The 13638-nt window shown below is 37.8% G+C and overlaps 1 protein-coding gene across 1 annotated transcript; it reads right to left on the reverse strand.

The window, feature by feature from the left end:
• Nucleotides 1–11246: 11246 nt before the first annotated feature.
• Nucleotides 11247–13387, reverse strand: LOC148914772 (tryptophan N-monooxygenase CYP79A68-like). Its single transcript, XM_089042919.1, has 2 exons — nt 12410–13387; nt 11247–12065 (listed from the first exon to the last, which is right to left on the reverse strand). Exons 1-2 carry the CDS (start codon nt 13376–13378, stop codon nt 11433–11435), a joined length of 1602 nt encoding a protein of 533 aa, XP_088899045.1. The 5' UTR covers nt 13379–13387; the 3' UTR covers nt 11247–11432.
• Nucleotides 13388–13638: the final 251 nt, after the last annotated feature.

The raw sequence follows: 13638 nt of genomic DNA on the forward strand, positions 1-13638 counted from the left end.
GTGCTGCTGCTGAGCTTGTTATTGCAATGTTCTTGTTATATAAAGTGCTTTGGGCTTTCTGTGTTTGGTGTGAATTAGGCTATTAAAGACATGACTGCTCGACAGAAAATTGCATGCCTGAGAGAAGTTGGCGGAGATTTATGTCTAGTTAGATGGAATGATATGAGAATTTTGAACATATGCAGAGCAACCTCAAACTGGTTTGGATCCTAGCTACCTGCCTTTTCAAATTACTTCAATTAGGCATATTTTACCAACCCAATGAATCGACTTGACAAAACCCGAATTCCGATCAAGTGGGTTTTGGGTTTGTTAAGTTGGATTATTAGTTTGATTTGTTTGCTACTTTAATACGTGTTAAGTTCTTTGTGAGGTGTAGATTTGAGATAATGTTTATACGGTTACAGTTAGGGAGGCACTGTCACTAAAAAGCAAGGGGCAGTAGTCACCTTTTCAAAGTAACTAATTTAGTTTTCGTGACATTTAGATAGGTGGTCAATGATTTTGCATACTACTCACTATTAATTGAATGTAATTTTGACTATTGATTTAAATATGATTAATAAAATCCTAAATTACTGTGGCTGACACATAAACAGTAAGTTTTTAATAAAATATTTTATTATAATATTATAATTGTAACCCAAATCAATAAAATATTACACTTAATTTAAGTTTCGAGACACCACTTGTAGTTTTCTATTAAAAATTCAAACTAAAGCATTTTATTTAGAGAGCTGATTTTTCCATCCCTTTTTTATCCACTTACACTCCCTTTGTTAGAAATTGTATGTTCTCACTTTTCTTTTATCCACTTACACTCTATTTTTTGTTATAGTAAAAACTATTAAAATACAAAAAAAAGTGTAAATGGACAAAAAAGGAGTGGGAAGATCACCACCCTTTGTTTAATATGCACCGACAATTGAGTAATATCTGCAACTAATATTTGAGTTGAGTGACCAAAATGTAACTCCGAGTATAGTTGAGGGACCATTGCTACAAATAGCCCTGATGAAACGACCCGACCCAAATTCCACTTTGAGATCAGGGTGAACTCGCGACACTGGTAACTATGGGTCGAATCACCAAAATGCCACAAAGCGATAACATAAACCACGAGCCCTAACTTGTGGCTGCGCTGATAATCGTAGGTTGCCTACGTGCCCTGCGAGGATCCACCACGTAGTTCTTTCCTCTGCTCGACCTGAATCAAGCTGCATCAAAAGCGCTTAGGGCTGACCATTCAGTATCCGAGACTCCGTTTACGATCCGTCAACTACTATACGATCCTGGGAAAGTCTAGATTAACATACTTGGAATTAACTACGATCTAACGGTTCAAACATATTGAACCCGGAAATCGCACACGATGGCGAGACCCGTTCGGGGTTCAAACGATATCCGAATTAAGATCCGCGAAATCCTACGCGCTCTTGAGGACTAGGAGATCATTCTAAGACTGACTGTGGTCTCCACCCTACTGCTCACGCGCTGCCCACGCGCCGGCAGAGCGTGGTGCCTAAAGCGATAACGCTTCGCCGGAAAATCTCAACATCTTGGCTCAAGACTCCTATCCTAGGTAAAACACCCTATTTGGAACCACTTTTGTTCTTGGACCTACCCCAAAAACTGACCGGAAGTGGCCGAAACAGTGACCCGAAAACCTGCTGAAACCTAGCTCGTAAATCGAGCTATCTACGCTGGAAATTTCTGAAATCCTACCCAACCAGCAGCTAGAGCATGAAAAAATAGCTAGAAATCCATACCTCACTCGTCCGATTTGGTGGCCGGACGACGGAGAACGAAAGCTTGGAAGTTTTGTCAAAAACTGACCAGCACCGCCTGTTTCTTGGCTTTTTCCGGCGACTATGGCGGCGTATCGAGGCGCCGAAGGGCTGGGGTTGAAAGAGGGGAGTTTGATGGTTCGTTTGGCACTGGTCTTGCCTGAATCGGAGGTCGGAGCTGAGAGAAAACAGCTCCCAAAGTCGGCTGGTCGCACTGGATGAGGAGAAGAAAACTGGGTTTATAACATCTGAACTTCGAAATATTTACGGTTATGCCACTGAACTTCTTTTGATCGTAACTCCTTCGTTACAATTCCGATTTGAGTCCACTACATGTCTGCGAACTCGTTTCGTCGCGCTCTACCCAACGGTACAACTAAAATCCCCAAATTCCTTCCTGGTCAAAAAGTCAACTTTTAAACTAATAAAATATTTTAGGGGTATTTTAGTCTTTTTCTCAAATAAAGTAATAATTAAATATTAATTTTGGGTTTGAGTTATTACACCTGATATGTTTTACTTGGTTTATTCTTGTGTTTTAGTTGGATTATTATACTTCTGTTTTTTCACATGTCTCAAATGATGGAGACAGATATGGGAGTAACCAAGAATGACTCAAGAATACAAAATAATTAATCAGGTGAAATAATGACTGAAATGGTCCCCCAACTATTGCTCCAGTATCATTTTGGTCTACCAATTAAAATTTTCATTTGAACCGTCCTTAAACTCTTTATTTTGTATTAAGATGGTCCATCCGTGACAGATTCCATCACTTCTGATCACGTGATGGCCATGTGACTGAGTTTTGAAGGGTATATATGAATTTTTGAGAAGCTCTATCGTTCAGAAGCAAAATACCTACAGTTTGGTCGATGTTTTTCTCATTTTAGGCGATTACCATGGATTGAAAAGGATTCTTATGCAAGTTGCTGAATTGGTCAATGATGTAGTAGTGTGTGAGTCGCTAAATTGGAGAAGTTAGTGTGTAATTTCAGTGTTAATTTTGGAGTTCAAATTTGAGAGTTTGGGTTAGGGTTTGATTTTTGGGGATTTTGAGAAATTCACTACTTGTTTATAATGGAGTTCGAATTCCGTTCGGGTGGAAAGACTCTCAAATACGGTAAGGGCTTTTGTAATGCTTTTTTTTTTTTTTTTTTTGGAAATGGATGAGTTGACCTTGTCTGGAAGTGTGGTTTCTTTATGTGTAACAGATTCATTTTTCTGTGTTTGTGTTCAGCTTTTTGGTTGTTTTATGTTTAAAGTAAGGGTAAAGAAATCGTTTTCTTGTATGTAGATTTGGCGTTTTCTACATTGACTGCAAAATATTTTTTTAAATGTCTGTGGTCTCTTGGTTGTTGCTTCACACCAACTCAGTAATTTTTTTCCTTAGCATTAACAACAAAACTATGACTTTAAATTAACCTGTTGTTGTTTCAATTTTGCAGTAACCAATGGAATGTGCACTCTAGAATTATATCATGGGGGCTGGTTTGAAAATGAGGTTTATAAAAAGGGTAAGGTATGTTATTTGGACAATATTGTAGAGGATTTTCCGTCCTTATTAGATTTAATGAAAATTGGGAGAAGTGTTGAGTATGATATTGACATTTCTCAAGTCGAGCAAAGTTTAGAAATTAGGTGTAGAAATGTTGAGGCTAGACTGGAGCTTGTTACATCAGATGCTACATCGGTTGAAATGGTTGGTCACATACCATCCAATAGGTTGTTGTGTTATAATATAGTGAGATTGAAATTTGTAATGGAGTTAGGAGTCAAGCATCTGTTCAGTGGCCTAGTTTGGATAATGAAGACTATGACTATGATGCAGATGCAGAGAATTGTGATGGAGATGTGACTCAAAATTTCCAAGTGAAATAGGTGGCTTATATTGAAGATGGGGAGACTTTTGAGAATGTTGGGACAAAAGTGGCAAACGAAGATGCAAGGGCAAATGTGACAATTGATGGGCCTGGGTTGCTATAAATAGCTAAATGTATGAAATTGCCCCTTGAGTTTGAGTTCAAGAATCAGACCTCAAGAGTGCTTCGAAAGGATAGCTAAGCCTTAGGAAACACCTTGATCTTCTTCACCAATGAAACCAACAGTTGCTTACAGATAAATATTATGGCTTGGCATGAGAAGCTTGTGGCATGGGAGCTGAGCATTCATGAGTTTAGCATGAGAGAGAAAATGCTTGGGTTTCCTACGAGAAACAAGGGTTTTAAGGCAAGGGAGAATGGATTCTAAGAGGATTCGTTGAAGAGAGAGAGAGATGGGGGAATAACAATGGTTGTATTGAGTAGTTTCCGGCAGCTTGACGAAAGCTCATCAAGCTCTAGAACGATTTACCAGAAGAGAAAATGGGAGAAGATAGAGGAATGGGGCTCGAAATTGCGGAGGTTTCAGGGATGAGAGATAAAGCTTGCTTTTTGGATGTGTCTTTTGATGGGTAAGAGATGACCCTTTTTATAGCTGCTGGAAGCTCCTCCTTTCCAAGAAACCCTAATGGTTTCACCCCAATTTTTCCAAGTCTCCCTTTCCATTTCTCTTCTCTCCCTTTGACTCATCCTATTTTGTGAAATCTTCCTTTGTCCAAACACACAAAGACGAGATTTTTGGGAGCTCTAAGGCTTTCCTGCAGCTGCTTTAGTAATACACTCCCATTTTCAGCAACCTCATCACCTTCTTTCCTTCTCTCTTCCATGACAAGAGCTGGTGGGAGAAAGAAATGGGTAAAGGCACTAGTTTGAAGGGTGCCTCTTCTCCTAGCAACATGCGTGCGCTCATACCCCCTGTTCTTTGAGTGTTCTACCTTGATGTTTGTGTTACCCATGTGCTGGAGCCTCCCAACAGCTTAGATACATGGAAATTTTTTTAGCTTTTATCGTGGCCCTTGTTTCCAGCTAAGTGCTAAAGGCTGCAGATATTTTCCTTGGTTGCTTGGGCCTTTCTAAGGTGATGGGTTAACCCATTAAGGGAATGGGCTAATTTCCTAGAGTATTGGGCTATTTTTCCTAAAGTATTTGGCTATTTTCTCTCATTTATGCTTACCCACATAATTGGGCTCAAGAAATGGGCTTGAGTTTCAAGGCTCCCAAGCAGCCCAAAACTTCCATTTCTCAGCTCATCAATGGACCTCATGAAAACCCAGAACATCCATACCACAACCCGCTTAGCAAGCCCCGGACATTCGCGTGGCTTGGACCCACTTAAGCTTGTAGTGTGGGGTGTTGCTTATTTGCTTGGCGTGGCACGTGTGCAAGCGTATATGACTAACTTTTGCGTACTCAAGTTGGGTTTCTTCCCAAGTTAGGTGTCGATACTGGGCTATAAATATATTTGGGCCCATCCTTGGATTTTTTGGGCCTCAACAAAGAGTATTATGTTAAATTCCTGTAGACTTGGCACCTCGTGTGCATCTTTATTCCAATGCAGTGTTTGATGGGTCATTAAGTTGTTTTGCTTTCTCGCCATGACTGAGGGTTTAAGGATTACTCTTTATGGTTGAAGTTGTTGTATGATAATTAATCACATAATTGGTTAGTTTTTTAATTGTATACAAGTTCTTCTGAGTATCATTGAGAATTTTTAGCAGATCATGAACTAGATAGTGTTATTTCTGTATCCTAATAAATGACTAATTTACTCTGATATATGATCTCGCCTAATTTTTGCCTCTTGAGAAAATAAATTAAGGATGACCTTGCATCGCATTGGATTTGTCATTGTACATTGACTTTTGATGTATGATCAGTGTTTAGTGTGAATTTTGTAGTCATTCTCCCCTTTCGATGAATGATTTGGTGAAGCATGATTTAGAAGATTTGGATTATGAATATGGCTTAGTCAAACTTTACAGAACTTGAAGAAGGCTTAATTTTTGCTTATTGATTATGGTGTTTTGAGTGGATTTGAATTTCGGTTTATTGTTATTTTAGAGGTATGGATGAATCGACCAATCTTGGAGATGTACGATGTTTCGCTTCTTTGCCAGGTTAATAATAAATTTTAAATTCAGGGTGATACCGTTAATGCTCAACAAAATTAGTCAGTTCATTACATAGGATTTTGATCTATGGTGATTCGTTGGTCTTGGCTGGAGGATGTGATTGATAGATTTGTATCCGCAGCTTGATACTTTTTCCTTATTAGTAATTTTTCTTGAGAGTAAAAATTACCTTGTGATATAGGCGGTTAGTGTTCTTCTACTCGTTCTACTAACAAAATTTTGCTCGATTCTTATTGATTTACCAAGGTTTAAGTTATGAGTTATCATTGAATGTATCTTAAATGATTTAGTTCCTTTGTTAAACATCTTGTTAAGAATGATTTTGCCTTCTTCATTGATTGCTGTAAGTACATAAGCTATATGAATGGTTGTTTCCATTAGGATTTGGATATTATTTCAGAAATGTAGACTGGAAATCTTATGTGATTGTTACGTGGAATGTACATGTTGTTATCTGCAAGGAACATGTCAGCTGATTATTAGTTCTGGCCTTGTCATCCTCCAAACTGCTAGTAGCTATTCTAGTAATGTTTTGAAGTGTAAATTACAAGCGGCCAGGCTCATGGATTGATTATCACTCTCGAATCCTCAATTTAGGTTCTCATATTGTTGATTGGAACAGATTCTATTCTGTGTTAATGTTATATGGAAATTGGGCTTAATTTTATGAACATGTCAATATAATTTTTATGCAAGGTTTTCTTTGCCTAGGTATTCATTGAAGCTAGCCTCCTTAGAAACTTAGGACAAAATGACAACTGTTTCCTTAATAACCACTTGCAAGTTACAACTTGATTGGGGCCATTTGTTCGGTATTAAAGATACCTGGGTAAATGTCTACGAGTACTCCTATAGGAAAGTGTCATTTCTTTGGAAGAAATGAGTGGGAATGGGAGAAGGGTATGCGGACCCGTGTCACTTGAAATTTCGAGGACGAAATTTTTATAAGGGGGTAGATTGTAATAACCTAATTCTAAATTAATTTTTAATTAATAAAATATTCAAATAAAAGACGATTTTACTCCGGAAATATTTTAATGGTTTAAAAGTTGACTTTTTGTTTGGGAAAGAATTTGGGAATTTCAGTTATATCGTTGCGTAGAGCACGTCGAGATGAGTCTGTAGACACGTAGTTGACTCAAATCGAAGTTGTAACGAGAAAATTACAATCAAAATACACTCAGTGGCATAACCGTAATTATCTCAAATTTGGTTTTTAATAAATCAGAAACTCTCTCTCTCTCTCTCTCTCTCTCTCTCGTTGCAGCTCCCTCCCCTTCAAATTTTTTCAAACATAGCCACCGCGCCGCCACACACAACCTCCGCCACTGGCTGGACCCAAAAGAACCGAGTAGCCTCCTTTTCCTTTCCCTAAGATCAAGCTGTCAAACTGAATCAGCAGGATTTTGCATAATCCAGCCGCTGACAGTTTTTCAATCGTTTGTTCGAACGATTTGGGCACCAAATCTTATGATCCAGGTATGTTGTCACATCCGGAATCGGCTACACCGTAGCACGATATCGCTTTGGGCCCCCTTTCTACCCTCACAGTTTTGTTTCTAGAAACTCACGAGCAACTTCTCAATGGGTCACCCATCCTGGGATTACTCTAGCCCTAACTTGCTTAACTTTGGATTCCTATAACTCCGAAGCCAGTGAACTCCCAAATGGCCTTGTGTTAGATAGAGGCGGGCATGTACAAATAATGCACATCACCCCATCTCCGTTGGTCGATGTGGGATGTTACAGCGTGACCCAAAAAAAACCCCAAATTCGCTTCCTCCCCATAGAAGAAGATAAAACCCTAGAAATTAGAGGTTTGGGCCCCCTTCTCTGCCCTCACAGTTTTGTTTCTAGAAACTCACGAGCAACTTCCCAATGGGTCACCCATCCTGGGATTACTCTAGCCCTAACTTGCTTAACTTTGGATTCCTATAACTCCGAAGCCAGTGAACTCCCAAATGGCCTCGTGTTAGATAAAGGCGGGCATGTACAAATAATGCACATCACCCCATCTCCGTTGGTCGATGTGGGATGTTACAGCGTGACCCAAAAAAAACCCCAAATTCGCTTCCTCCCCATAGAAGAAGATAAAACCCTAGAAATTAGAGGTTGGGTTTCCACGAAAATTAAAGATGAGGCCTGAAATAATTGACGAAGGGAAAGAGTTGGATGTGGCGGCACCGCGTTGCTTTTGTGGGAAGATAGCTCACTTACAAACGTCGTCGACTGAGGCCAACCCACTTAGAAGATTCCATGTTTGTCCAAAATCATCAAGAGTAAGTTTTGTTGTTCAAAGTCTCCCGACGAAATTGCATCGGCAAAGGTCTATTCCGGCAAAATTTGTCGAATTAGATCTCTCCCGATGACATTTCATCGGTAGAGGTTTTCTGGCCTTTCTTAAAAATAAAAATAAAAATTTACTTTTATTTTTTGGCCAACTGCTTTTGTTTAATATATGCAATTAAGTAATATCTTAGCCTTTTTTAATTACTTTAATTGGTAATTCTGCTTAATTATTATTTCTTTAGTGAATTTATTTTTTTAATCATTTCATAAATTACTTGATAAACAGTAATTAATTATTTTTATTTTTATTTTTGGGTGGACTTTGTTTTAAATTTTTGTTTCCACAAAATCAATTTGGATAAATCCAAGTCTCAAACCCTGGTAACGTTTTCGGAGGGTGTTTTCTGAGAATATTTTCAGAGAATGAAAATAAGAAAACAAATTTGCATTTTCAAGAAATGAAAATGCGTCTGGTAGATTAATTAGAAAACATCTTCAGAAAACAAAAACAATACAAATGTGTCTGGTAGTACAATTTGAAAATAATAATATGTGACTTATTTTCAATTGTATTTTTGCTAATTTCAGTTTTTTTTAATAAAAAAAATATGCTATTTTTCAAAGACAAAAATTTATAAACAATAAAAAAAATGTATAATTTAACAAATAAAAAATTCCAATGTTTTTTTTAAGACAAACGATCTTATCTCATTTCTTTTTTCTATTTCTCTTTCTTTCTTCCTTTCCTTCCTTCCCAGGCCCGTGCCCTTCTTTTTCTCTTTTTCTTTCTCTTTTCCTTTTTTCTTCTTCTATTCCTTCCCAGACTTTCTTTTTTCTTTCTTCCTTTTTCTCTGTTTTCTCCTCTCTTCTTCTTCCTCTATATGATTCTTTCTCTTCTTCTTCCTCTCTTATTTTTTACTTTCTTCTTCCTCTCTCTGATTCTTCCTGTTCTTCTTCTCTCTTCATACCCATCCTCTCTCTGTTTTCATTTGTTAATGGTTGGTGGTGGTTCGATTGGGTGGTGATAGTGGTTCCATTGGGTTTGTGGCAATTATGGTTCGATTGCTTTGGTGGTGATCGTGCTTTGGAGGTGCCGATGCGGCAAACTAGACGATGGGTCGGATCGGGAGATGGGTTTCCTGAGTGGTGCTCCTCGGTTGATTATTTTTTTTTTTTTGGTCTGGTGCTTGATAAGTAAATCACGATCTCAGAGATTTTAGAAGAAGAAGAATAGCTATGTAGAATTTCAAAGACAAGAATCGATGTTGATTGGAGAAAGAGAGATGGAAAAAATGAATTATCGTATGGACTGAAAATGAAAACGTTGAAAACGAAAAGAACATAATTTCGTTTTCAACTTTTGTTCATGAATTGGATTTGTTTTTGGAAAATATTTTTAGGGAAAACAAAAACGTTCCACCGAACAGGTTTTTGTCGAAAACAGGAAATGAAACAGAAAACGGGCCGTGAAAACGATATCGAACGCGGCCTTAGCTTCCGAAATTGTTACAAAACCTTTCTCAAGCCTCGTACCCTAACCCCATAAGCCTACTAAGGAGAAAATATCTTCTCTTCTTTACCAATGTGAGACTCAAGTTCATGTATTTCAATCAAACTCTAACAAGCAGTTGATATTATTGAATCACGTTGTGACTTGGATTTAAGTTTCAGGGCTAAAATTCATTTTTGGAATACTAAAATATTTGGGGTACCAAAACTAAATTTCTAGGATTTTTATTAAAATATTTAATACTAATTATTCACTAAAGAAATAATAATTAAAACATAATTACTAATGAAAGTATTTAAATAAGGATAAGACATTATTTAATTAATAAAAAAAGAAAATTTTAAAAAGGAGATTTTAAGAGTATAGCCACGCGGCTATACTCTTTAAATAGAATATTTTAAACGTATAGCCGCCCGACTGTACCCTTTGAATATCATAATCTTGATTCATCTTTTTTAATTACTTTATTTAGTAGTTATGTTTTAATTACTATTTACTTAGTGAATAATTAGTATTTAAATATTTGATTAAATGGAAATAAATTTTTTTAAATAATAATTACCATTTATTAAGTTAGTTAAAATATTTAATTATTCACTAAAGAAATAATAATTAAAACAGAATTATAGATGAAAGTAATTAAATAAGTCTGAGATATTATTTAATTACTAAAAATAATTTTAAAAAATTTCTATTTTATGAAGTTTGGTCGGCACAAGTCTATTCCGGCAAAGCTTTGCTGGATTAGACTTGCCTAAAAGACGAAATTTCGAGGAAGTCTAATTCGCAAATTTCGAGGATAGACTCGTGTTGAGGAATTTTCGGGAGAGGTTTTCTGGCATTTTTTATGTTTTTTTTAATTTACTTTTATTTTTTGGCCAATGTTATGGAAGGTGTGTAAATCCTTACTAGGCTTTTATTTTAAAATACTAACCTTGCTCAGCCATGATGACAACTATAGAGGAACGTCTTCTCCTATGCAGCTCTTTAATTCTCTTTTCTTTAGATAGGGTGAGAGTGTTTTTAAGTACGTTTTGATGTAAGGGAAAGGACCCCTATATATACATGCATCACTTGAATGTCTTGCCTATCAAGAAGCTTTCGAGTGTTCTGTTTGCATTAGACGGTTTGTTTCAATTCATATTATTGTAAGCTCTGTACAAGTGGTTATTCCAAAAGCTTGAGTTTTATTCCATAATCAATTAAAACACTCGAGTCCTTTTAGGATTAGAAGATCATATTTCAAGAACTAAGACAATAAATTGTCTTACAAGGTGCTCTAAATAGATGTAGATAAACAAAGAATCACAAGAATAATGTTCATGTTTAAAATATGTTGATAAGTGTCGGCATGGAACACAGTGTTATCATCACACACAATTTTGTATCTTAAATACCTTGGGAGATCTTGTTTTCTACCCGTTTCTCTTATCTTTGTCATCACATGATTAATCATGTGATGAGAGATATAGAGAAAAAGAAGCATGCAACATGTTACACTAGAGTTGCTCTACTATTTGTTGGTGATGGCAAATTGGCAATCAATATGCTTGGCTCCAATTTTAATTAATAGAATTCTGTAATGGATTGAATGATCCAGAGTCTAGTCAATTAATTTATCATATTTGCAATTTGATCGGCGACAATTTTCAGCTCATCCCATAAGATAGGCTTTTTATGTAAGCCTATACATTGCATTAGTCTTGGTATATTTTTCTTATACTCTGTTGAAATCTCCCACTTCCTTGAAGATGAAAACTATTCAAAGCACAAAGTTTTCCTTATTTTTATTTATCCATTCCCAGTTGGTAGATCTGACTACACTTGGGTGAAACTAAACCATGTAGAGAGAAGCAGGCAAGCGAGGTTTAGCAAGTGCAAACAAAGGGTTGGCCTTGAAGAGGAGGGAGAGAGCCTCAGTGAGGTCAATCTTGTCCACATTGGGTGGCATGCTCCAAGTAAACCCTTGCAAAAGCCTTGCTAGGAGCATGACAGTTATGGTAGTCCCAATCCCACCCCCAATGCATCCTCTCCGTCCAGTAGAGAATGTAATGAACCTCAGGTCATGCTCTTGCAGATCCACTTGTTGATCAGCATCTCCTTTTAGATGTCGTTCCGGGTCGAATCTCAGCGGGTTTTCCCACACTTCCGGGTTGCGCCCAAGACCTAAGCGGCTTAGCAGAACACTGCTCCCTTTTGGGATGAAGTAGCCTGCTACTACAGCATCTGTGTTGGACACGTGGGGGACGTTGAATGATGTAATTGGATGCAGCCTAAGTGCTTCTCTTGCACAAGCCCTTACGTAAGGGAGCTTGGGGACATCAGACTCTTGAACAAGCCTCTGCTTTCCAACAACCCTATCTAGTTCTTCTTCTGCCTTTTTTAGCAGCTCAGGCTGGTTGAGCATTTCTGATAGAGCCCACTCTGCTGCATTGGACGGATTATCCACTGTTGCAAGCTGCAGTTCCTGATCACGCACAAGAACATGTATGTAAGTTGGTTTCTTACTTTGCCCATGAAAAATTCAGAAATAGGATCATCTGCTTTTCTTTTCAGCGCTCCTCGTGCTCAAGTTCAGCGTTTTGAGTTTAGAGTTTAGTATTCATAAGCACAACTTTAGCTCAATAAACATTGACAAATTAGAAAGCGGCTTGTAGCTCAAGTGATTAAAAGCATTTATCATGCAACGGAAGTCCTGTTTTGAATCTCTATTCCTTTTAATATCGCATGAATAAAAATAAACATAAAAACATCAACAAATTAAGGATCCATACTACTTGAAAAAATTAGGGGTAAGTAGGAATATCTCACCGTGATTTGAGCTTTGATTTCTTCACCTGACAATAAGGGCTGTCCATTTGCATCTTTGAGTGAAATGAAAACATCAAGCAGGTCCTCAGGCTCCTTCGTCCTTCCATCTCTCCATTCTTTCAACCTCTCATCTATAAGAGGGTCTTGATATTGCTTGATGATCTTCAAAGCACCCCTCACCTTTTTCTCATGGTCACTTATGTCAAACACTCTCAGCCATGGAAGATAATCCGATACGCAGAAAGCGTACAGATGCAAGAGTATAGTCAAAAGTGCAGAGACGTGTTGCTCTTCTTCAAAGCCAGGCCCTCTGTCCTTTCTACCTTTGCCAAAGTACCTCGTGTTGAAAATCATCCTTCTCATCACATTTCCTGTGTAAAATTGAGCTGCAGTTCTCACATTCACCACCGAACCGTTTGGATTGGACAAGCACTGATTGTATAGGAACTTAACAAGGTTATCAGCTTCTTCGTTTCTCTTACCAAGTAGCCATTGAACCCTAGAATGATTGAACACGTCAGCAATCAAAACTTTTCTCATTTTTTTCCACTGGCCTCCCCAAGGCACAACAGCTGTGGTCAGGAACCCACTGCTTAAAATATCAGTTGCCATTGTGACAGGTCTTGATGCAAAAACTGCATCATTTTTCTTCAAAAACTCCCTGGCAATTTCTGGTGAAGTTACTGGGATGACATGAACATTTCCTAGGCGTATGCAGGCAATGTCAGTGTTGAGTTTTTTCATGAGGCTGTGGATCCATCTGTGTGCTGGCCTGTTCCTCCACATTTCCGGCAAACAACCCACAATTGGCCATGGGCTTGGCCCTGTAGGGAGAGGCACGACTGGGACGCTATTTTTGTTGTGGGTTTTGAGTATGAATTTGACAAGAAACATAAAAATAGTGAAAGCAAGGGAAAGAGCAATTGGAGACGTGACTTCAGAATCAAAGAACAAATAAGGCAATGACATCTCAAACCCTAGTGATTAATGTGCTGCTGCTGAGCTTGTTATTGCAATGTTCTTGTTATATAAAGTGCTTTGGGCTTTCTGTGTTTGGTGTTAATTGGGCTCTTAAAGACATGACTGCTCGACAGAAAATTGCGTGTTGGAATTGGCTCAAATTGTACCCACATGTAACTTGCAAAAACTTGCAAATCACGCGGCCAAAGGAGAAGGTTAATGGCCACCGACTTTCAACAATTTCAGTTTCCATTTTTCTCTTCCTTTGG

Source organism: Prunus mume, linkage group LG8 (genome assembly GCF_029339155.1).
Source record: "Prunus mume cultivar Tortuosa linkage group LG8, ASM2933915v1, whole genome shotgun sequence".
NCBI classification, from domain to species: domain Eukaryota; kingdom Viridiplantae; phylum Streptophyta; class Magnoliopsida; order Rosales; family Rosaceae; genus Prunus; species Prunus mume.